At 46.4% G+C, this 25584-nt stretch overlaps 1 protein-coding gene across 6 annotated transcripts in view; it reads right to left on the reverse strand.

Annotated features, from left to right (window-relative positions):
• Nucleotides 1-25584, reverse strand: part of MED27 (mediator complex subunit 27) — a 239800-nt gene that overhangs the window by 95865 nt on the left and 118351 nt on the right. For all 6 annotated transcript variants that reach the window (XM_086684348.1, XM_086684344.1, XM_086684350.1 and 3 more), the window contains exon 4: nt 10358-10451. In XM_086684348.1, the coding sequence (XP_086540474.1) occupies nt 10358-10451 (94 nt within the window). The remainder of the gene's footprint in view (nt 1-10357; nt 10452-25584) is intronic.

The following is a 25584-nucleotide window of genomic DNA, read 5'->3' on the forward strand; positions in this document are numbered from 1 at the left end:
AAATTTTTCTAACAGTCTTCCATATTAAGACTATTTGTTCCATTCTTTCATTTTCTCTTCTCCACAGACTAATTACATACATGTTGTTTCTTTGCCTCTGTCTGGCTTCAACCACTTTCCCTCTGACCCTTTCTTACTTCTTTGTCTTAGTTTCATTCTCTCGGTTTCCCCACCTTTCTTCAATGTTCTCTAGCAAATTTCATTTGAGTATCTTTGTCCTTGAATATCTTGAAATTTAGTCTTAATTTCTGAGACAGTTTTATCATCTTCCAAGTTTTCCAGAGTATAATAAATCCTTTTCATTTCTTCATAACCTTTTCATTTCACTTCTGTTCTTAATTTCTGAATTTCTGATTCAAGGACTTTCAAAAAAGTCTCCCCAAATGCTTGGGGAGTACCGTGTTAGACAGTTTTCTTCTGCTTTGTGGTGTTTGTTTCCTTGATAGGGGGCCTGGGGGCATGTCTTCAGTTGAGGTGTTTATTCATTGAACATTTTATTATGAAAAATTTCAAATATCTAAATAGTCAAAAGAACTGTGGAGTGAACATCCATATTCCCACGAGCTAGGTTCTGGGATTGTTACCACTTTGTTCTACTTGCTGTATCACACATCCATCTATGTCTCCACTTACCATCTTCTTTTTTTTTTTTATTAAAAAAAATTTTTTTTTAACATTTATTCACCTTTGAGACAGAGACAGAGCATGAATGGGGGAGGGTCAGAGAGAGAGGGAGACACAGAATCCGAGGCAGGCTCCAGGCTCTGAGCTGTCAGCACAGAGCCCGACGTGGGGCTTGAACTCACAGACCGTGAGATCATGACCTGAGCCGAAGTCGGACGCTTAACTGACTGAGCTGCCCAGGTGCCCCCCATCTTATTTTCTTGATGCATCTGAAAGTTGCAGTCGTTAGTAATCAACCCTAAACACTTAGGCAAGCATATCCTTAAGGAGAGTTTAATATTTATTTAAAAGAAATTTTTCTGAGGGCACCCGGGTGGCTCGGTCAGTTAAGTGTCTGACTTTTGATTTTGGCTCAGGTCATGATCTCACGGTTTGTGGGTTCGAGCCCCTCACTGGGCTCTGCGCTGACAGCGCTGGGATTCTCTCTCTGCCCTTCCCCGGCTCATGTTCTCTCTCTCAGAATAATAAACGTTAAAAAAATAATGAAATCAAAATTCTTAGGCAAAATCTGCCTGTAATAAAATTGCGCACACCTTTGTGGACCACTCTCTGAATTTTGAAAAGTGTGAACGGCCACCGTAAACCACATCTCTATCAAGATACAGAGCACCTGTGCCACCACAGAATGTTCCTTCATGCCCTTCCCAGTCAATGCCTGCCCCATCCCTCCCAGGGCAAATCCTATTCTGATTCTGTCCACCTTAGTCTTGGCCTGTTCTATAACTTCATATAATGCAACCACACGGTATGTCGTCTTCCGTGCGAGGCCATCCACAATCTTTCTGGTTGTGAGCAGGTTCAGACACAAAGAGGGATTGCTTGGCAGCCACCCAGATTAAAAAACCATCAAGATTTTGCCACACCTGCTTTATCTATCCCTCCTCTTTCTCTGTTGCAGTATTTTAGAGCATACCTCGTATATCACGCCACGTCAGCTCTAAATACATCAGCATCCACCTTGGAAAACCACACCTTTTGTTTCCGGACCACGAGCTCGTCATCATACCTAACAAAATTACCCCACATTCCTTGGTATCATTTGAAATTTAGACCGTCTTCAGATCATTGGGATTGCTTCAAAAAATGTTTGGCCGCTGGTCTGTTCGAATCGGGATCCAAACAGGGTCCACATTCCACATTTTGCTCTAAAGCCTTTAAGCACTCCATCCTCCCTGTTGGTCCCCGTCACTGACTTTGTTGAAGAAACACAACTCACTGCCCTGTAGAATGTCCTGCACGCCTCTGCCTTGTGCTTTTTGCCTTTTTTTTTTTTTTTTAACCTCAAAGTTTTCTATCGCTAATAGACTTCCATTCATGTCACTGCCATTGCAACAAATATTTCTGGAACCACCTTTCTGAGACTTAGTTTGAGATACTGTTTTTGAACATGCTTAATAACTGAATGTACTTCAAGTAGCGGCTCTCAAACATTTTGGTCTCAGGACTTCTGTCTACACTCTTGAAAATTATTTGCGGACGCCATGGAACTTCGGTTTCTGTGAGCTACAGTTACCAATATTTACCATATTAAAAATAAAACAAATGATTAAAGACTACCAGAGCTGGGACACGCGGGTGGCTCAGCCAAGTTAAACTGACAAGTCTGACTCCTGATTTCGGCTCAGGTCACGAACTCACAGTTTGTGAGTTCGAGCCCCATATCGGGCTCCACACGGACAGTGTGGAGCCTGGTTGGGATTCTCTGTCTCCCCTTCTCTCTGCCCCCCCCCCCCCCCCGCCTGCTCACTCTCTATCTCTTGCTCCCTCTCAAAATAAATAAATAAATAAATATTAAAAAATTATATCCATAAAAAATAAAGACTATTGGAGCCAATCAATTGGGTGTCAGCATGACGACATCATCTTATGTTGTAGAGGTTCTGGAAAACTCCACCGGGAATGTGTGAATAAACAAGTAAAACAGGTGAGCGATGTCTCAGTATTGCCATAAGAACAGTTTGGACGTTGCAGACCTCCTGAAAGGGTCTCTAGGACCCTTGTGGCTAAACCATAATTTGGGACCAGCTGCCACAAAGAATGGACCTGATTTTTGGAGACAAATGTCTTTTGGAACCAGGTTTGGTAAAGCAATTTTGATGTCTCCAAAATGAAGAACTATAAAAACAGATTCTTCTTCTAAGTCTTATAAAATGGCATTAAAAAAAAAAACCACAAGCATTTAACAAAGAATTGCAGTAATATTCTATGCTGTGACAAAAATGTGAAAACACGGGTAGAGTTCCCTAAACCGACCGTCGTCACATCACAGACTTTAGCTCCAGATGGTCTTCAGACATCTCCAAGGTCAACCAAGGTCATGATCTAAGTCTTCGCACGTCTGGAAAAAATCTGTGTTGCTCCTTTGGAATTCCTGGAGGGGTGTCAATCAGCACAGCCATTCAGGAAAACGCTTTGGCGTTTCCATGGGGAGTCACACGTCCGCACGCCCTACACCGGGCTTTCTCGGCTTTGACACTTTTCATTTGGGGCTGGACGGCCCCCCTTCAAGGTGGGGGGCTGTCCTGTTCGCTGGAAGATGTCTAGCATCAGGTCAGGGCTCTACCCACAGGATGCCAGTCACACCCGTCCCCTGAACTTGTGACCGTTAAAAATGTTTCTAGACTGTTCCAAATGTCCCTTGGGAGGCAAAAGGCACTCTGGCTGAGAACCACTGCCCTAAACCGAGCATTCAGCTCCTAGGAGTAGCTCCGGGAAAAGCTTGGGCCCGTGGGTCCCAAGGAACACGAACAAGAATTGCAGAGCAGAGACTGTTCAGGGTACAAACACAAAAACCAGAAGCGCATCAGTGACCACTGATCGAAAAATGGTTAACTAAATTAGTATACTTTCATATAATGGAATATTTCATATTAGCAAAAGGGAATAAGCTATAGCTAAACCAACAATTTGAATCAAATTAAGTAAAAAAAAAAAAATTAAGTCCCTGCAGACAACATATGATATCTTTTAAAAATAATTAAGTTGGGGCGCCTGGGTGGCGTAGTCGGTTAAGCGTCCGACTTCAGCCAGGTCACGATCTCGCGGTCTGGGAGTTCGAGCCCCGCGTCAGGCTCTGGGCTGATGGCTCAGAGCCTGGAGCCTGTTTCCGATTCTGTGTCTCCCTCTCTCTCTGCCCCTCCCCCGTTCATGCTCTGTCTCTCTCTGTCCCAAAAATAAATAAACGTTGAAAAAAAAAAAATTAAAAAAAAAAAAATAATAAATAAATAAAAAAAATAATTAAGTACAACAGGCCACATTAAAGAGTACACTAAGAATACACAGTACATGTTAAAGCTTCCCTCATAGAAGGCCAGGGAAGAGAATAATAAACAGGGGAGAGACAAGAGTTCCTTACAGGGCAGGGGACGGGAGGAGATACTCACAGGGTGTACAGATTGCAGATAAATTCTAGCTCTGGGGCTGGGTGGTAGGTTCACACATTAAAGAGATCACGCCTGGATCAACGATGACAGTGTGCCATGAATCAAGGATAGTGATCAAGTCAGTTTTGGACACCTAACGTTAAAGTAAAACTTAAAAGATCCCAGTCCCCCACACAGTCTGTGAGTCTGGTCTACCGCTCCTGTGGTCTCACCTCCTCTGCTGGCGCCCAGCCCTCCGGGCATCCCAGCCTCCGTGGTTTTATCTGAACACACCCACTGTCATCCAGCTAGGGTCTTTGGTACCTGTGCCGCCTCTCCCGGACCCAGCTCAGCACGTCACCCCACTTCCTGCAGGTGTCTACTCACAGAGGCTTCCTGACCCCCAGCCCCACCCCTATGGCACCTCTGTTTCTCTCCAGCCCTGTTCCGCTTCTTTCCCCCTCAGCCCGATCGCCATCTGCCATCAGATTACACAACAACTGGCTGGTGTCCCATCCATTTTCCGTTCTCAACACAGGCTCCGTGAGTGCGGGGACTTGGGTCGGTGCCGAACAGCACCCCCAACCATGTCTTTCTCTCCTGGTGCTCTGAGTATTTACTGAATAAGTGAATGGATGCTTTAGCAACCTAGCTCATAAAACAGTGTGATGCCAAAGCTGGGACTTACCGAACAGCCCGCCTTCACTGGAACTCCAAGGGCTCCACGGGTTTAATACTGTTTCTCAAAACAGTGCTGCACAGATTACCTGAGGCTTGGGTGGGGCACCTGTGAAATGAGGTTCTTGGGCTCTATCCCGGAGCCACAGAATCAGAATTTCTGTGCTGTCTGCCAGGGATGTGCACTTCTCCCAAACTATACTGGTGATTCTTGGGCTGACAAAAGTCTGAGGACTACTGAACCCAGTGGAGACGTCGAAGCCCAGGGGAGGTAAGCAGTTCAGCTGTTCAACAGTCTTTCCTACCGCAAGAGCTTCTGCTAGAGCAAAATGATATAATCTGCCTGAATGGTTTAAAAAAGATGTGTTGTTCAGGGGCACCTGGGCGGCTCAGTCGGTTAAGCATCTGACTCGGCTCGGGTCATGATCTCACAGTCCGTGAGTTCGAGCCCCGCCTTGGGCTCTGTGCTGACAGCTCGGAGCCTGGAGCCTGCTTTGGATTCTGTGTCTCCCTCGCTCTCTGCTCCTCCCCCACTCATGCTCTGTCTCTCTCTCTCTCTCTCAAAAATAAATAAACATTAAAAAAAAATTTTTTAAATAAAAAAGTAAGTAAATAAATAAAAAGATGTGTCGTTCAAATGTAAGGCACGAATATGTTAAAAAAATTAAAGGTTAGTTAACGTGTGTATTTAGAAAGATTGATAAATGAGTCTCATCTCTTGTAAATCGTACACTGTAAATAGTTACTTACAAAATAATCAAGGTATATTTCAAATATCATGGTTGAGGTTTCATCTTTTTCTTCTTTTCTACGTTTGTATACCTAGCGGATCAGTCAAAAATTGTAGATTAATATTTTAAATGCCAAAAGAAGCCAGCTGCTTGTTCTAGTCTCTGACTCAGTTAAGCTCTTACAATATTTTGACTGTTTGAAGAAAATTAATAATGGGATGTTAGGCGGTAGATTAACTGAAACTAAATATCAACACAGCTAGATTTATTTTTGGATGGCTGAGCTCATCCCTTCAAAGAACGGAAACAGGATTTATTATATCATGAGTTATGAACTTACACAACACCAAAACGGCCCCCTCCACCCCCCAACAGAGCAGAGAGCCAGCCACAGCATATTTCAAGATTATGTAAGAGGCTGAGAGTTTATGTTTCCCATCAGCTAGGACTTGGCATTTACAGGATACAGTCAATTACCTAAGGCTCACGAAGACGCCAGAAGTTAAGACAATAATTGGAGTCAAACTAGTACCAATGCTCACTGCTTCTCCCTTGAGTAGAAAGTCCCCCCCTGCAGCCAATGCAAGCAAACGGATACATACAGAAAAGAAAGATGCTTTTATCGGTCACTCCCGCATCTATTCAGCAAACACTCCCCGAGCACCCCACCTGTCCTGCCTTCCCTCCTCCAGCCCCACCTGATATGCACGCACTACCTGGGGGTCCACACGTGTGACTGGGTATGTCGAACACAGTGCCCAGGTGGAAGGCGATCGCTCCTGACGTTTCTGATGGGCTCTAGAGCCCCGATGCTTCCAGCCAACACAGAAAGGCTGGTTTCACTTCTGATGTGCCAAATTGACCCCAATCACCTGAAAAAGTACCAATCCTATACTCTCCGGTTTCTCTTTTCCCCTTCTAGACTGTGAAGAAAACCTGATGATAGACCGTGGCTCCCCATTACAGATCTCTGTACATCTAAGGCACTTGGCTGCCTTTTAGCAGCGAATGCTTGGTGAAGGGGAAAACCCAAACGGGATCACCACACCTGCCTTTTGTTCACAGAATCCCCTGGAGTTCAGTGACTTTATGCCGTTTTCCTGTGCGTGTGCACAAAAATATCGCCACCGCGCCCTGCCCCTCCCTCCCCCATACTCACACACCCAAACCGGAAGAGATCTGTAACAACAAGATTGGCACAACAGGAAATCACGGAAGAGAGGCCATTTAACTGGAGCTGTTCCTGGACCCCCCCTTGTACGCCAGTGTGGGCACCGTGCCGCTGCGCTTATGACTCAAGTGGCCCTGAGGAGAGAGCTGTCTGCTCTACTGCTCTCAGTGCTCCCCTTCCTCCTCCAGACAGTGGCCAGCACTGGCTCCAGAGCTTGGGTTCAACATCCACATTTATAATGCTCAGGCGACTATTGTTTAGAAAGCACCACTGGAAACAACCCAAACACACACAGAGAGAAAGAATACGGCGTACATAGTCACAGAAGGGACTGCTACCTAGCAATGAAGATGGTCAAACTACCAGATCCGACCACCAACATGGATACGTCTCAGAAACCACACACACACACACACACACACACACACACACACACACACACACAGGAAAGGAATACACAGTACGACACTATTTTTATAAAGTTCAGAATGCTTTAAGCAAACTAATTTGTGCATTACCTAGGAACGCATGCCCACATGGTAAACTGCATTTAAAAAGGAAGAGAAGAGGAGGATTACCAGGATAGTGGTGACTCTGGATGGAGAGGCAGGGACTGGGGAGGGGCACACACTGGTGAGGCTGTGCTTCTTAAACCGACTGGGGAGCGCTTGGGCTTATCCCTACGCTTTAGAACTGGCATACACGTTACACACATTCGTTTGTATGTATCAAATTACAGAATAAAAAACCTTTCAGAAGAAATGATCAGCTCAACGCCTGGCGACCCAAACCTTACCTGCCACCATCAGGAGCTATAAGCGATGGGAGGAGAAAGGCACCCGGAGACTTGGGAGTGGTGTCCTGGCTGTGGGGCCCAGGAGAACCTCCTGTCCCCGGCCTTCTCACTTGTGACAAGAAAACCAAGTGGACGCTGACCTTCCCGGCCCTGCCTCTCTCTCCCTGGGGAATCATCGCCTCCGGCCCGCGCAGTTCCCTGGGGTCATCACGGGAGGGGGAGCGACCGCAGGGAAGCCTGGCCGGAGTGCTCGCCCAGGGTGCAGGAGCACAGGCATGGGATGGGAGGCTGGGGACACTGAAGCATCTGGGCCAGAGGGTCCTCAGAGGACCATCACCCTGCTCTGGACACCCCCGGGACGCCCTGGTGTCTGTCCCTCCTGGCAGAGCAGCTCTACCTTCGCGTGTGGGAGCATCCGGCATCATCAGAAAGCAAACAAAACCAAAAACGAACCCTTTTCTTGCTTGAGGGAATCGGAGCGGGTTTCTGTCGACTGCACTCAAGGACGTCTGGCTGACTCAGGAGGACATGTCATTTTATTCAAAGGCACCGGGGCACTTCGGGCCTTGGCCGAGGTAGGGAAGAGGAGAGGTCAGCAGAGACAGCTCGCGTGCGTCCCGTTCACCGGCCGAGAGCATCTTGCCCTGTCAGCCTCGCTCACCTCCCAAAGCTTTCCAGCACAAGCCGTACATCAGATGCATACACCCCATTCCAGACGAATCTCCAGGAAAACCACACTTTCAACTCTCGCCTGGCCCTCCTGCCCACGGTGCAGGTCCCACGCGTTCTCTGCGGAAGACACAGGAGCAGCTGAACGGCCAGGGCACTGGAGGAGCCGCCGGTCTCGCTCCTGTGCCAGGTGAGAACCCCCTTCGTCTCAGAGAGGGCGTCTGTGCAGCAGCAGCAAATGGCCTGGAGGCCTGCAATCTAATAAAACGCCATCTTGTAGAAGTAAAAACCAAATGAGACAATTACGTTAAAAGTGTGACTTGCCACCCAGCAATGGGATTCCGAATCACATCTCTCACTGCCCTTCCTATCAAGACGCACCGCCTTCTGTGAATTCCTGCGTCACCTCGGGAAGGTAACAGCTAGCTGGCTGGATGCGTATCATACTCCGAATGAGCCACGCCTGGGGACAAAAATGTGCACATAAAACCGGGTGTAAAACGGGGTTCTTCCCCTGAACCGAGCCCCTAACTCTCTCATCGGCCTGTTAAAACAGCAGCCCCATGGGAAAGGAGATGGGGCTGACGGGTCATTGGAAATAAAAGCCGCTTTCTCGGGTGGAAGTAACTCTAATATCCTAACTTGTTTACCTGTGATCCTGTTCTCCCTGTCCATCCCCCTCGATGCCAAATCCCTGCCTCCGTCATGAAATGAAAGCTCAATGGCCCAGAGATAATTTGAACAAACCTATTTCACTGGGGACATTCTCATTTTTATCTTCATTAACTCCGTGGTCCCTGTCAAGTATGCTGAAAGCAGGATTTATGCTTTAGCTGCTGGGTGGAGAGGATCTTAAAATTTAGACAATTTGTACACTTAACTGAGGCAGAAGATATTACAGGTTTTGTAGACAGATACAAACTGTTTTCTTTTTCTAGTAAAAGAAAACTGTTATCACCTCAATCACTGTATTTTTTAACTGAAAGAATTTTATAGTACGATACCCTGGTGAAGTTCACTAATTTTTTCTCACAAACGAAACAACACGCATTTATTTCATAAGCCCACATCCCTTAAGAGAAAAAAACACGCGCGCGCGCGCACACACACACACACGCACACGTGCACACACAGTAAGCCTATTCTCAGGTGAATGGCTAGAGCGAACAGTGGCTCATCCTGGGTGACTGGCTCTTTATAAAAATCTGCGAAAGTCAGAAATGCTAACGTATGGGGAGTTCACACGAGGCCCCAGAGCAGCAGCAACTGACAAGACACGAAAAACACTCCATCATGAATCCCATCTCCCTGATGCCCACAGAACACCATCACTCTGATTCAATTAATTCTACTTTTTTTTTTAAAATGTTGATTTATTTACTTTAGAGAAACAGAGAGAGGGAGAGAGAATGAGCAGGGGAGGGGCAGAGAGAGAGGATCCCGAGCAGACTCCTCGCTCAGCACAGAGCTGGACAGCGGGCTCGATCTCCTGACTGTGGGATCGTGACCTGAGCCGAAATCAAGAGTCGGACGCGCAGCCGACTGAGCCACCCAGGTGCCCCAATTCTGCTTTCTGTAAAATGTGGTGGCTCCTCAAAACCTGTGTTCAGAGAAGGGTTCTTCAAGCACCCGTCATCACACAGACGATTAGGTGAGCTCCACATCACTGAGGTCTCTGTCTTTCTAATTAAATACAATTTAGCATTTGTGTTCTGTTCTATTTCCCGAGCACACAGGTCTTTGGTGAATTCAAGAGGAACAAACATCGGTGGTGCAGTTATGAGGCATACATGCTCAGAGCAACTCGAAACCAGAAACGCCCAAATTAGAAATCATCAGCGGTAAGGTCTCAGAACACATTTTTCAAATACATAATGGATTTTATACGTGATTTTCCACAGAACCTGGTTCTGTTTTAAGCTGGTGTTTTCCCGAGCAGGCTCCAATAGCTGGGCATTTCTCTGGTCTTTGGACAACATGAAACAGATTCACCAAAACATCATGGACTGACTCACAGGTGACATGGTCCTTCAGGATATTTCCTCTCTGGTTAATACTTAGATGGGCTCTGCAATTTCATTCAAAAGCAAAGTTTCGACGTGCAAAATTTCTAAACTGCAGAATGCCAGTGAACAGAGATACGCCATTCACCATCAAACTGGGATTTAACCTCCATTTTCTAGATCCTACGACACAGAACCAGAGACCTAACCTTGAGGCCAGTCTTCTTCTACGTGGCCCTACGGATAGGTCCGGTAGAACTTACCAGAAGCATTGCTGATGTTCCATTGGGCCTGGATAAGTGGATGGACATTTCAGGAAACATCCTGTCGATGCGGCTGATCACATCATCAACATACCTACGTGGGAAAAAGAAGTCACACGTATGAACCGGAAACTTAGTCAAAGAAACGCACACCTACGAGGTACTAAAGACTTCTCGCTTCCATTTGCTAATCAGTGCAATAGAGTCAAGGAGGCAAATGGCATTTACAAGTTCTTTTTACAAAAAGTACTACTCTCTTGTTCCTCCTTGTGCCTTTCAGGGCCAACCAGTTCTCAGTGAATTCTTCTAGCATTTACCTCTGTATTTCCACAGGACACATTTTTAATGCCAGTTCTTGCTTTTTCATTTCATTTTTTTTTTTAAGTTTTTATTTAAATTCTAGTTAGTTAATGTACGGCGTAATGTTCGCTTCGGGTGTACAATATAGCGATTCGACACATCCGTGCATCACCCAGTGCTCATCACGACAAGTGCGCTCCCTAATCCCCGCCACCTGTTTAACCCATCCCCCCACCCAGCCTCCCCACTGGTCACTATCTGTTTGTTCGCTACAGAGTTAAGGGTCTGTTTCTTGGTTTGCCTCTCACTCTTTTTTTCTTTTTGAACCCCCTTTGCTCATTTGTTTTGTTTCTTAAATTCCACACGAGTGAAATCATATAATATTTGTCTTTCTCTGACTGATTTATTTCACTCAGCATAATACTCTCCAGCTCCATCCATGTCATTGCAAATGGCAAGATTTCATTCTTTTTATGGCTGGGTAATATTCCACTGTGTATGTATATACACCACTTATATAACTTATTCTTAATCCATTCATCAACTGAGAGACACTCAGGCTGTTTCCATAATTGGGCTACTGTAAATACTGCTGCTATAAACATTGGGAGGCATGTATCCCTTTGAATTAGCACTACTGTATTCTTTAGGTAAATACCCAGTAGTGCGATTGCTGGATCATCGGGTAGTTCTGTATTTAATTTTTTGAGCCGCCTCCATACCGTTTTCCACAGTGTCTCCACCAGTTTGCATTTCCATCAACAGTGCAAGACGGTTCCCCTTTCTCCACATCCTCGCCAAACTTGTTGTTTCTTGTCTTGTTGATTTTAACCATTCTGACAGGTGTGAGGGGGATACCGCACTGATTTGCATTTCTCTGATGGTAAGTCACGTTGAGCATGTTTTCGTGTGTCTGTTGGCCACCTGTAAGTCTTCTTTGGAAAAATGTCTATTTATGCCTTCTGCCCATTTTTAAATTGGATTATTCCTTTTTGAAGTGTTGAGTTTTGTAAGTTCTTTGTAGATTTTGGATACTAACCCTTTATCAGATATGTCATTTGCAAATATCTTCTCCCATTCTGCCTTTCAGTTTTGTTGATTTTTTTTTTTTTTCACTGTGCAGAAGCTCTTTATTTTGATGTAGTCCCAATAGTTTACTCTTGCTTTCCTTTGCTTCAGGAGGCCTATCTAGAAAAAAGTTGTTACGGCCAATGTCAGAGAAGTTACTGACTGCTTTCTTCAAGGACGTTTATGGTTTCAGGTCTCACATTTAGGCCTTTAATCCATTTTGAATTTATTTTTGTGTATGGTGAAAGAGAATGGTCCAGTTTCATTCTTTTGAATGTGGCTGTCCAGTTTTCCCAACACCATTTGTGGAAGAGACTCTTTCCTACTGGATATTTTTTCCTGCTCTGTCGAAGACTGATTATATAGTTACAGGTTCATTTCTGGATTCCTATGCTGTCCCACTGGTCTGCATGCCTAGTTTTGTACCAGCACCATACTGTTTTGATGACTAATGCTCTGTAATATGACTTGAAGTCTGCAATTGTGATGTTTCCAGCTTTGCTTTTCTTTTTCACGATTGCTTTGGCTCTTTGGGGTCTTTTGTGTTTCCAGACAAAGTTTAGGATTGTTGGTTCTACGTCTGTGAGAAACGCTGTCGGTATTTTGATAGGGGATTGATTAAATGTGGACCGTTTGGGGTAGTACTGACATTCTAACAATATCTGTCCTTCCAATCCATGAGCATGGAATGTCTTTCCATTTCTTTGTGTCCTCCTCAATTTCTTTCATCATTGGCTTGTAGTTTTCAGAGTCCAAGCTTTCACCTCTTTGGTCATCTTCACTCCTGGGTATCTTACTCTTTCTGGTGCAATTGTGAATGGGACTGAATCCTTAATTTCTCTTTCTGCTGCTCTGTTATTGGTGTACTGAAGTTCAACAGATTTCTGTACGCTGACTTTGTATCTTGAGACTTTACTAATTTATCAGTTCTAGCAGTTTTTTGGTGGTCTTTTGGGATTTCTATATACAGTATCATGTCATCTGCAAATAGTGAAAGTTTTTTCTTCCTTGCCAATCTGGATGCCTTTTATTTATGTTGTCTGATTGCTCTGGCTAGGATGCGTTTTCATTTTAATGTGTGACCTCGTGACTTTCTTCCCTAGGAGATCAGAATTTAGCTCTGTGACCACGCTGGCCGCTGGGCTCCAACACGGAAGCCCTTCCTTCTGCCTTCTAGTCCAGAAATGGCAGCAGTCTCCTGTCACTGTTCATCTCTAGCAGCCTCGCCGTCCCGCTTGGCTTCTCACTTCAGTCACCTGAATAACTAATTCCCTGTATCAAATTCCCTCTGTTTTAAATACCTGAGTTCCTGTTTTCCTGGTTGGTTCTAATTAATTCAAGTTCACATCGTAATTTTTGCTTAAATCAGTATTTTGCACGTACATTCTAAAATCTCTTTATATATTTAAAAAAAATTTTTTTTTAACGTTTATTTATTTTTGAGACAGAGAGAGACAGAATATGAACGGGGGAGGGTCAGAGAGAGAGGGAGACACAGAATCTGAAACAGGCTCCAGGCTCTGAGCTGTCAGCACAGAGCCCGACGTGGGGCTCGAACTCACAGACCGTGAGATCATGACCTGAGCTGAAGTCGGATGCTTAACCGACTGAGCCACCCAGGCGCCCCAAATCTCTTTATATATTTTAAGTAGCTGAGCCACACATGACTCGTGAGTACATTTATTTACTTGTACGACTTTCTGTTTTGCTTTAATTTTCACTTGGTTAGTTTTCTATGTCTACTACAATTTTATCCCGGAACTCTCTGACTCTAAAACTTCTCTCACTACAGTCAGACATACCAGGCAATCTGTCAGTTCCATTTTTCCTGGAGACATTCCTCTGCAAGAGTCTTCTCCTCTCCTAGCCCAAATGGAACTTAACCCTCTTACGGTTTAACAATCGTTGAGTTTCGTAATCACTGATCTTAAGTACTTAGCATGGTGCCTGGCACATATTAAGGACTCGAAAATTACAAATACTCTTATTGGTACATCACGGGCCTGCTCTGCAAAATGCTTCTCTTAGCAGGATGAACTCTCCCCTCCAGTGGACTCTCCCCTCTGGTGGAACTCTCCCCTCCGTGCCAACCCACAGTATCAACAGAGCTGGGTCTGGCTTACATCCTTTGAGGATAAAATCATACCAATGTTTGTGCTCACCACCAATCACACTGGATACAAAGGGGATGTATAATACAATAGCTGAGATGCAAAACTATCTATTAAGGATTCTGCATTGGATTTCATATCCATTGGATATGACAAATTAAATTACATGTCCATTAGATCAGGGACATATAAAAGCTACATTCTCTTGGGGGAAGAGGGAGATTAACTCTCCACTCACAATGTGGAAAGATTTTAGTTCAAAACCGGGGGCTCACGAAAGACGACATTAAGCCATTTGTTAAAAAGGGAACACCAATGGGGGCGCCTGGGTGGCTCAGTTGGTTAAGCGTCCGACTTTGGCTCAGATGGAGATCTCATGGGTTGTGGGTTCAGGTCCCGCACGAGGCTCTGCGCTGACGGTGCAGAGCCTGCTTAGGATTCTCTCTCTCTCTCTGCCCCTCCCCAACTTGCGCTGCTCTTGCTCTCAAAACAAATAAATAAACTTAAAAAAAAAAAAGTGAACATCAATGTATCAGTTATGAAAGTTGGGGAGTAACAGTACTGATGAACCTATCAGGTTTCCTTAGAGAATGCCCTGCACAGTTTTAGACTTGGAGCTGAAGAAGGGAGAAAAAAACCAAGGGGGGCCCAGTGGTAAACAACAAGGATAGTAAGCAGACTGGACCAGAGAAGTGCGAGAAGAGAGGGTGCAGACGTCTAGGAACTCAGTACCCAACAGCCCTCTCCCACCTCTGGAAAGGACCAGAAGATGAGGGCAAGGCCTTAAAAAGTGAACTGGCTCAGAGACAACAAGAGGTATTTCTTAAAAGCGAGGCCCCATTCGGTTCCTTTTTTTTTTTTTAAGATTTTATTTTTTTTAAGTAATCTCTACACCCAGTGTGGGGCTCGAACTCATGACCCCAAAGGACCAAGAGCTGCATGTTCTACCGACTCAGCTAGCCATGGGCCTTCCCCCCATATTCCGTTGATTTAAAATGGGCGAGGAAACAACCTTTCCTGGATGGTAAGGAACAGACCAAGACACCGCACATCATCTCCCACAGCCCCCCTCTAGATTAACAGCTTCATGATACAACCTTGACTCTGAGCCACAAATAGGTAAAAAGAGGAAGAAAGGAGGAAGCTAACTCATGTTTCATCACTGCCTGATGCCTGATGTTGAAACGGCAGAAGACACCTGGCAAACTTCATGTCAAAAGTCTACACCAAGACGCTGGAAACATTTCTGCATTTACATACTTCTCGAAATCTGTGTGCGTAGTCTAAACCCAATTATTTCAGACTCAGCAGGAAGCAAAAATCCACTGTCCTGTGTGATTGGAGGTCATTGCTAAGTATATGCTAATGGAGAGGGGGGTGGGCAGTGTCTTTGGAACCAATCCTCAATCAATAACCATCATAGCTCTGGACAGAAGAATGCAAATGAGTATGTGGGACATCAGTACAAAGGTAACATCCTAATTTGCTCTCCCTTGTACCTTTCACCTTGAAGGTTTCAAGACGCTTTCTGGAAGACTTGTCTCTTTAGGCTAGAGAAACAGGGGATGAGTAGGTCACGTGATGATGCCAGAAACCAAGTTCAGCGTGTGGATTTCCAGGATCCCACGCCAACTACCTGGCTGTGCTTGCTTTTAGTGAGGGCCAGAGTTCTACACAGGCAGACGACAAATGTCCCCTGCCATTTCTGGATTCCCTTATGCGGGAGACCTGTCAACTCAGGAAGGTAGTGAGGTGTGGGGCAGCATTTTTGGTGTCCTCCCCAAGCAGTGGTCTCAGATAAAGCTCAGCAAACTCAATCCAAAGATTTTAGTAGGAGTCAAAAATGAACCTCAAGGAGACTGTTTTTCACTCACACGCCTAACATAAAGGAGATGCAAATTTTCTTTTCACAGGTGACATTATGTGTTTGCCAAAAAGAGAAAGAGAGAAAGTCAGCTGCGTTTTTAACTGAGGAAAACAATGTCTAAATCCTAGAAGCAAAAATCAAAACATTTCACTTTCAGATACACCCAACCTTTAAGACGCAAATCCACCGCTAGTAACTTGACAGAAATCAGGAAAGCTAGGAACGTCAAATTAAAAAGCTAGAGACAAAATGTCGCTTTCCTCCCGCCGTGGGTGGGGGTCGGCATGGGGGGGGGGGCGGTCCTCGTCGCGCTGCCGTGAGCCCATCAGCGTCTGCGCAGAGCTCGGCAACACGTCGTGCCCCCCTTTGAGTGCAGGGCTGAGGACAGGTAGGAACAGCGTGCTCTCCTCCTACACGGCCACCATATGCTCCACTCCATTCTGTGGCAGGATCAAGTTCCTTTAATTTCTACCTTCGGAATATAGGCAAACAAGCAGTAACGCAGCAGTGGTGACTACTTTGCACTTGAGCAGACGCGGCGCGGAAAGACATTAATTTAGTGCCAAATTGAGCAGTGAGTCACAATTTGCACAAATCTGTCAACCTGTTAACAGGGTAATAACTTGGAAAGATTGCTGTTCCTATTTACATGACGGAGGCCTTTCGAAATGCAGAGCTGCCTGAAGCTCTCCTCCCCAAAGCACTCGGCTGATGAGCTGGCTTACAGTCCAAGAATCGGGCTAGAAACACAGACTCCTAGAAATCACAGGTTCACATCAAGGTGTGATTCAGAACTTCAGTATTTTCAGGCAGAAAGTTAACTTTTCAGCAATTAGAGAATCCAGTCTCCCTGCTCTGCCCTCCAGTTCCAGTCAGACTTTCGATGGTTTCTGATCCCATTCTTCCCAGTGCAATCCAAGCAATTCTTCCCAAAGTTTCCAAAGGCTTCTTTGGGACCAAGCTTCACGCCCAACGACTTTAACATCTCTGCAGCATCAGAAATGATCACGCCATTCTCAGACTTCTAACGTTAATTTCTGAAGCCCCATAAGCCTTGTTCTTTCTGTCTTCAAGTAGCTTGGCCCGCTCTTTTCAGTGTCCTTCATCAGAGAATTCTAGAACACCGGGCACCCAGAGGGCCTCTCATTGGAGGCCGCGTCAGTCTAGGGATGAGCAGCATCTCCGAGAGGTGGTCTGCATAAATGCCCCGTACCGCCCCTCCCCAGGGAGCCCCGGACTGCTGGTCCACCACCCCTCCGCGGCCTCGTGGCATCACACACAAATACTGCCTCCAAAACCGAAAGGCTTTCTACAAACATAGAAAAGACGATCAGGCTCTCCAATTTCTTTTCTCCGTGTCTCATGATCTTCCTGGGTCACAGAACCCTCCAGGAAGGCTCTGAAAACGAAAATACACGGTCTGCACATTTTACACACGACCATCTACAGTTCTCCGGCAGCCATGATGAGAGGGCAAGGTTAGCTTCGTTTGTTTGCTTGCGTTTGAACTACTGCCTCTCACTGTTGCTTAGTCTTTCCAACAAAGTCAAGGACCTACTTCTGTGACCGGAGAGGTCATCTGGAAGTGAGTAACCATTTCTGCCCTCCAAAGCCACATCACCCAGAAGCTCCTTGCTTGTACCAAGAAAGAGGTCCCTGCTCCCTGCATCGCTGCTTAAGGCACAGCTGGGTGGCGAACTGAAGTCTCAAGTCCTAAGGGGGCCAAGGAGGCCTGCGTTCCGGCTGCTGCTACCGCTCCAGCCTCGGCTGGCCTCCTCCTTCCACAACCCCGAGCAGGCTTGCACTACCTTGCACGCCGCCTTCTCTGCCCAGAAGGGTCTTCTCACAACTGCTTCTGTCCCCACGTCCAGGTCGGTCCAGCTCACGTGTCAAGTCTTCGACGCCTTCTCAGGGAGCCTTCCCTGACCGTCCTTCAGCCCGTATGGGTCCGTGAACCCCACCTAACTTCTTACGGCGCTTTTAACTCTCTTTGTCGCTCTCGTCCCGCTTGTAATCGAGTACCTTTTCTATCTAGTGACTATCTGCTTCATGTCTAGCTCCCCAAAAGGATTCTCTGAGGGGTGGTACGGCTGCTTTATTCCATGCTGAATCCCAGCACCTCGCCACGCTGCCTGGTACCCTCGAGACGCTCCCTAAGTATTTGCGGAATGAGAAGGCAGGACCTTGAAAGTAAGCCACGGAGACCCAGACTCGGCAGTTACGAAACACCCAAAATGCAAAGTTCTCTGCAGATGAAGACTGGAGGTGCCGGGGAGTTCATTACAGTAGCCACCAAAGGTGTCTAACAACAGCAACGGGAGTGCTCCACAAACAAACCTCAAAGAAAGGAGGAGAGATTCTTCAAAGTCTCCCGGCTTCATATGCAGCTACAAAACCCCTGCATCTGTTTTGGTAGCTCGATGCCTCTTAGAAGCAAAAGCCTTCTAAAGGAATGTACTGCCTTACTGACATGCCCGTTTTAAAATGTTGCTTTTAATGAACTAATTAATTCTGCAAAAACATTAGTACAAAGATGTGCGCTACCAAACTGGGATTACAATACCAAAATGATTAGCAAAACAGAATGTGGAAGACATTTCTAAAGACCTTAATTTTCTACTCCACACGTGAAAATATATTGCGAACTATTTGTTATTAAAAGCCTTAAAATAATTTGCTGGACAGACGGCTTGGTTCTCTAAAGTCTGACCCCTCTTCAAAAGAAAAAAGAAAAAAACAAAAAACAAAAAACACAGCCCCACCAACCTGGACTCCAGCCAGTGATCCCGTGTTAGTGAGATGTTTAGCAGCTCGAACCAGATTTAAATAGCATCTACCCCACACAGTGTGTACGACATGCTGTTCATTTTCTCCACCCACACAAAATCTGAAAGTTAGGCATGCATATATTAATAAACCACCTTTTCGGGGGAGAGGGTAATGCCCAGTAGCTATCACAAAGAGAACCATGTGCACAATCTGAAAATGGTTCCAGGTTTTCCTCCACACCTGTCTAGAATGATAAGTCCGAGAGGACTGCCAGCGGGTGGAACAGAAGGGGGTTTGTTTAATTACTCCACGAGAGCGAGGCTGCCTGAGACTCAACAGTCAATCTGAATAGATGCTGAAGGCACAAGACGGTCCAGCTTCTCAGATTTGTAAGATATTTGCATCGCGTGTGTGAAAGACTTCTGGTTATCCTCTCGAGAAAATTAAACGTATTCTCTGAAATTTTTTTTAATGTTTATTTATTTTTGAGACAGACAGAGACAGAGCATGAACGGGGGAGGGTCGGAGAGAGGGGGAGACACGGAATCCGAAGCAGGCTCCGGGCTCCGAGCCGTCAGCACAGAGCCCGACGCGGGGCTCGAACTCACAGACCACAAGATCATGATCTGAGCTGAAGTCAGACGCTTAACCGACTGAGCCACGCAGGCGCCCCAAAAGTATTCTCTAAACTGTACGTGGAAAGGCAAGCCTGGATGTACCACGGATGGGAACAAGAGCATTTGCTTAGATGTCTACACCATCTTCCGCCACACTCCTTCGCCGTCCCTCCCTGCGATAAGGGCGCTATTACCCTCTTCCAAGGAGAGACACTCACCGCTCCAAAATCTCTTTGTGGAGACTCAACGCCTAAGCAGAGAGGGCCGTGGAGATTAGGAAGAGCTGCTTCCTGAGAACGAGACTGTGGCCAGGCAGTGAAGAGGAAGGGAGCCTTCCTCCGTTCTCTCCTTAGCAGCTTAGGAGTTTTGAACTCCACGAGGACGCCACCTGAACAAATTTAGGAGAACCAGCTGGGCGAGCAGGCCGACGCTATCTTCCATTTCCTGAAGTTGAAACAAACGCACGGGCCCGTCGCACACAGAAACACACAGGTGACCCTGCCCGCCTTCCTCCTTCCTGGCAGGGTCGTGAGTTCACGGGCCTGTATGACCTAGAATGCAGGGCACACACCGCCCAGCGGAATCGGGCGCTCTGTGGGTGCCGGGCAGCTGGAGGGATGGCTCTGGCCTTTGCTCCCCGCTGGAGAGTCAGAGGAGCTCAGGAGGGCAGGCACTGCTGCCCCTGTGATCTCATTTGCTGGCTCGCCCGCTCTGGGAGGTAGGAAGGGGGAGTCCAAAACTCATTTGATAAGTGACAGAAAGAAGGTGAGGCAACACGCCCAAGGGAACAGTACGGCCGAGGGGCGGAGCTGAGCCCGGAACCCACGTCTGCTTCCCCACTCGAGGGCTTTCTCGCGCACCACAGAGCTTTCACCAGGTCTGCGAGGGTCCCGCAGAAAAAGGAGGTTTCGTTTTCTCATTCCCCGGACTTTTTATACCACTACAGAAAAATTTTAGTAGCATATTAATGACATAAAGCCAATTTATGATTTCCTTTCTTCCCAGTCGTTCCGTAACTGTCCATTCGGCGCCGCAGTGAGACAGGGACACAGCTCTTTACGGTGGATTCCATCCTCACGGGGCTTAGGTTTCACTTGTTCACGAGCCATTTTCCAGAAAAACAGGCCAACCAAGTTCCTTCTGCTCTCCTGTTGGGTTTCTGATTTTGCGCCTCTCAATTAATATGTGAAATTGGCACGTAACAGGGGCAAAATATTTGTTTGGCGGTTTGTTTTACATTATAATGAAGAAAAATTTCTTCAGGTACCTGTGGGCCTGAGTTTTTCCTAAAACATTTCAACAATGTATTAAGCTTGGGAAAGAATTACAATTTCACTCATCATCTACCTCCTACACAAGCCCTTACATGTTACAGAAAGAGAGGAAAAAAAACAAAAACAAAAAACCAGCCCATCTTGAGCTTTCCAGAACACCAATTAGCAATAGTTACTAAATCAGTCATCTCTGGTCAGATCTGGGAAAATGACACTCGGGGCTCAGATGGGCAGTGATGCACGTGTGAGCGGTTCGCACCGTGAGGAAGCACCCCTGGGCCTCCGACTTTCAACTAGGGAGCCGGTCGGGACAGACGAAGCATGCCGGGAGGCTACAGCCGTTCCCAAATTCACAGAGCTCTCCTTCCCAGCCCTGGTTACACCTGAGGCCTGGTTTCCTAAATGCACAGTGGCCTGCTCAGATCTGGCACTTCTTGGCAATGCTTTAGCACGGCGACTGTGTTCCACTAATTCTGAATTCACTGCACACGTGCACAACGAGATTTTGTTCCTACCTGACTTGTAACGTTCCCGAGAACGAACATACGTGGTAGATTTCACGAAGAGAAATGCCAAAGAGAACACTAACAATCACTAAACACTAACTTGTTCCAACCATAACAGTACATTAAGCAAATGCAGAAATGGCCAGAAACAGCCAGCACATTTCAGGAAAACACAAAAGTCTTTTTCCCCCTTGTGGGACAAACGTGTGTATGACACAAGTTTCTGTTCACTCATCAGACCGTCACTCCTTGAGGAAGAGTCTGAGGCCCGCCCGTCTCCAGTCCCTGCAATGATTTTGCACTTACTACACTCTTAATCAGCATTCTGTGGACTGGATTGGGTTAAGCAGACTGGATCAGGGCTAAATAAAAACTAAAGAGTAAGCAGAACCGTGCTTTGTAATTGATCCTTTCACAAAACATAAAAACTTCTAAACCGGAAAATACTACCCACCAGGTTAGAGACACGCTGGGGCTGTTTCTTTCCGCTCCCCTTTTCTGACAGCGGCTGGGTTAGCCGACGATACAAATGGAAAAGAACGGAAACAGAGGCAGAGCTGCCCGGGTAGGGTCTCTCGACCGGCGCTTCGGGGGAAATTCCCACATACAGTCACCGGGAGTGCTCCCTGCCTGACTCCTCGTCCCCAGTCTGACCCCCTCCAGCTCTCTGCTGGCCCCAAACCCTCAGCAGGAAAGTCTTCTCCTGGACCCCCAGTGAACAGAAGCCCAACGCCATCGCTCGTGGTGTCCTCATTAGTACGTTTCACAATCTCTCCCACACATCCGGGGCACTGGCTGTTTAACGTGTGCCTTTCCCACTAGACGGAAAACTCCTTGAAGCGGGGGGCAGGGTCCAGCTTGCTGCTGCTTGCCGTCAGCCCCCGGCACCCTGCCCGGCTCACAGCGAGCTCTCCATGGACGCCTGCCTGCATGGAGACTCCTTCCAAGTGTCTGCAGCAGAGCACTGCCGGAGGCCGGGGCTCAGGAATCCCACGGCCCGACGCTCTCCGCGTCACTCTGCCCTCGTCTCAAACGCGTTACTTTAGCCTCCCTAAGCTTCGGTTTCCTCGTCTGTAACAGGAAGAAGAAAAGCACGATCTTCTCTGAATGGTCACTGGGAGAATTCAATGAGAATGTGATCCACAGAGCACCCGGCGGGAAGTAAGCAGTTAGCGATATCGGCTGTTCCTTTTATATGTACAAATACTGCCTTTTTCTCCAAAAAGAAAAAAAAAAAAAAAAAAAGTTAGGAAGGCCCCTGCCCTACGACCTTACACAGAGAGCACAGGGTGGAAGTAAGACCAAAAAGACACGCTCCCTTCCAGACCAGCCCTCTCCTCCACGGTGCTCCCTGCCCCGACCCGCTGAGCCCTGACAACAGGCTCCTTTCCCTCTGGCTTCTGGATGAGTTTGCTCGAAGGCAGGCACAGGCGACATGGAAGGAGAGTGCGGTGAGGGTGTGCCCTCTGCCGGCACGGCCACTGGGAGCGGGTTCCATCCCTGGTCACACTGGGTGCCTGTAGCCACATCCTTGGGGGAAGGACCAGCCTGAGGGACCGCACGCACTATCCCCTGCGGTTTCCCTGCACCTGCCCGCACCTTTGGTGACAGTCCTTTGGTAAAGTCTCCTCAAACTGGAAACAGTCCCCTTGCTGGAGTTTCCTCCCAGGACCACAGAAGACCCTTCTCAAGTAAAACACAGGACATTAAGATACACCCTGCAATTCCCCCACTGGAATAAGAAAGGCGGTAAACTGAAGACTATTTAAGTTAATTGAGGGTAACAGTGAGAATGGAAAGTCTAAACCGGTAACAAGATAAAACTCTGCATACCCTCTGCTTCCTACTGAATTCAATCATTCATTCACCAGCTATTTCCTGGAGTGTTTGAACTGTGGCTGCGGCTAGTTCTGAAATGCACAGCCTTCCCGGGGCGCCTGGGTGGCTCAGTCGGTTGAGCATCCGACTTCGGCTCAGGTCATGATCTCACGGTTCCTGAGTTCGAGCCCCGCGTCGGGCTCTGTGCGGACGGCTTGGAGCCTGGAGAGCCTGCTTCGGATTCTGTGTCTCCCTCTCTCCCTGCCCCTCCCCCACTCATGCTCTGTCTATCAAAAATAAATAAAACATTAAAAAAAATTGAAATGTACAGCATTCCCACAGAATAAGGGAATCACAATGAAAGGATCTGCCCCCCGAGAAAAAGCTACCCCTGCCTCTTCTGCTACTCCCTCCCTCTTTCCTCATGAAGGAACCAGTGCCTCCCAGCCACAGGCAGAGAGCATTTCCTCTTGGACCACTGCAAGTACTAGTCTGTTTCTCCCCTCTCTCCAAGGTCACAGTCAAATTCACATTTGCCCCAGACCAACAGTTTCCATAGGGCGATGTGTATACTCACAAAGCGGTACGTGACGGATGTTAGGTGACACAGATGGGCAAACATTTATAATTTGAATATACACGTGTATATAGAAAAATACATAAAGAGCAAATAAAACCTGTGATTCCGTTTCTAGAATGAGGCTAAGTTTTCAAAATGAGTTTACTTAAAGAAAAATATTATGCAGGGGCACCTGGCTGGCTCAGTCAGTTGAGCCCCCGACTTCGGCTCAGGTTGTGATCTCACAGTCTGTGAGTTCGAGCCCCGTGTCGGTCTCTGTGCTGACAGCTCAGAGCCTGGAGCCTGCTTCGGAGTCTGTGTCTCCCTCTCTCTATGCCCCTCTCTTGCTCATGCTCTCTCTCTCTCTCTCTCTCTCTCTCTCTCTCTCTAAAATAAATAAACATCATAAAAAAATTTTTTAAGAAGAAAAATACTATGCAAATGATAGAACAGCTGACCAAAGGTTATGGCAAAAATCCTAAAGGTGGCTTGTAAGCGACTGAGTTGAGAAGCCCCCTTAAAGTAAAGTGGGTAATTAAACAGCTTGGTTCAAAAAGATCTTGCTTGTCTTTGTAAATTGTGTTTTTCCCATTCTAAATAAATTCACTTTCATATCTTAAAAAAACAAACAAACAAAAAAAGGTCTTCGCGCATGTATCTGGAGCTACCGAAGAGAGAGAAATGGATAAGCATCCTAGGAGGGCCAGGGTGTTTAGGTCAGCAATACCATGAAGCAAGGGCTGCGGGTGATCGATCGATCACCCTGGGAGCTGACTACACGGGAGCATGTGCCTGGGAAGTGCAATCTGGGCATGGGAAGAGGGCCTCCATAACAGAAAATAAAATGGCTTTCACACAGGCAGTACCACATATGGCCACTGGCCCCCACACTCCTTTTGTCATCTCCAAAAGGAGTTAAAAACTGTGCCAAGGTCGATTTCTCCCCGTGGAGCCAAAGCTGGGATTCTACCTGAGACGCTTGCAGTGCCCTGAGCAAACTCTCCGAGGGCGCCCTCTACAGGTGCAGAGAGGCTTCACCAAACTACAAACACTCAACACTTCCTCCCCGAAGCTGAGAAATCCTGCGGCTGTCTTTTCAAATCCTGCACAGACTCTTCTACGTTGTAAATCAGAGGGGAAATAAAGTTAACCAGTCTGACCTCCTGCTCACCCATACCTCCACCGCCCCTCTGAGCCCTACCTACGTGTTCAGCCTCTATGGCACCCTAATCCAAGGAAAGTTTCCTCTGCCCAAGGAGAGGGGAAAACTTCAGGGGAATAAAGCCCATCATTTATAAACAAAAGGAAGGTCACAAGAATGATTTGAAAAACAAAGAAAGGAAAAGAATAAAAGCTCAGAAGGGTGACTTCATCCAGAAGGTATAACAAATCCTAAATGTATGTGCTCCTAAAAGAGTCAATCACAGGCCTTTCTTAGTATTTTACTAGAACAAGCAGATGGAAAATCAGTAAGACAGAACTTCCGAATCACGCTCTCAACTAACTTGACCTGAATGACACACATGTTCCACCTCCCCAAAGAGTAGAATACATACACTTTTCAGGTGCAAAGGGAACATTCATCAGACAGATCATAAGCTGAGTCTAAAACAAGCCTAAAAATCATGCAGAATGTGTTTCCTGACCACGGTTGAAGTTAAAAATCAATAACAAAAATCTATCAGGAAAGCCCCTCAGATATTTAAAAATTGAACAACATACTTCTGAATAACTCATGAGACAAAGAATGAATAACGAGGCAAATTAGAAAATATCTTGAACTGAATGATGATAAAAATATATCAAAATCTGTAGAATGCAGCCAAAGCCATGCTTGGAGGGAAATTTATAGTTCAAAAAAGCTTTATATAAAAAAACAAAAAAAAAAATGAGTAAACGATCAAAGACCCATGCTTCCCTCTTAAGAAGTTAGAAAAAGAAAAACAAGTTAAGCCCAAAGTAAGAAGGAAGGCAACAGGCTATGTAAATAAATGAAATGGAAAACAGGCAAAAAGTAGAGAGAAATCATTGAGATCAAGAGCAGAAAATCTGAAAGAAAATTAATAAAACTGATAAATCTCTAGCCAGACTGATCAAGGAAAAAGAGAGAGAGAGAGAGAGAAAGACACAATTTGCCAGTATTAAGAATGAAGGAGGAGATACCGCTCAGATTCTAGGGACATGAGAAAGCCAGTAAGGGATTATTAAGAATGACGTTATGCCAATGTGCTCGACCTCTGTGATGAAATGGACAGTCCTCGAAAGGCACAAATTAAACAACTGATTAACAATAAACGCCTAAGGAGGCTCTGTACTTCTTAAAACTTGAATTTGTTAT

This window comes from Puma concolor, chromosome D4 (assembly GCF_028749965.1).
Source record: "Puma concolor isolate L17-30 chromosome D4, mPumCon1.1.hap2, whole genome shotgun sequence".
Classification (NCBI taxonomy): Eukaryota; Metazoa; Chordata; class Mammalia; order Carnivora; family Felidae; genus Puma; species Puma concolor.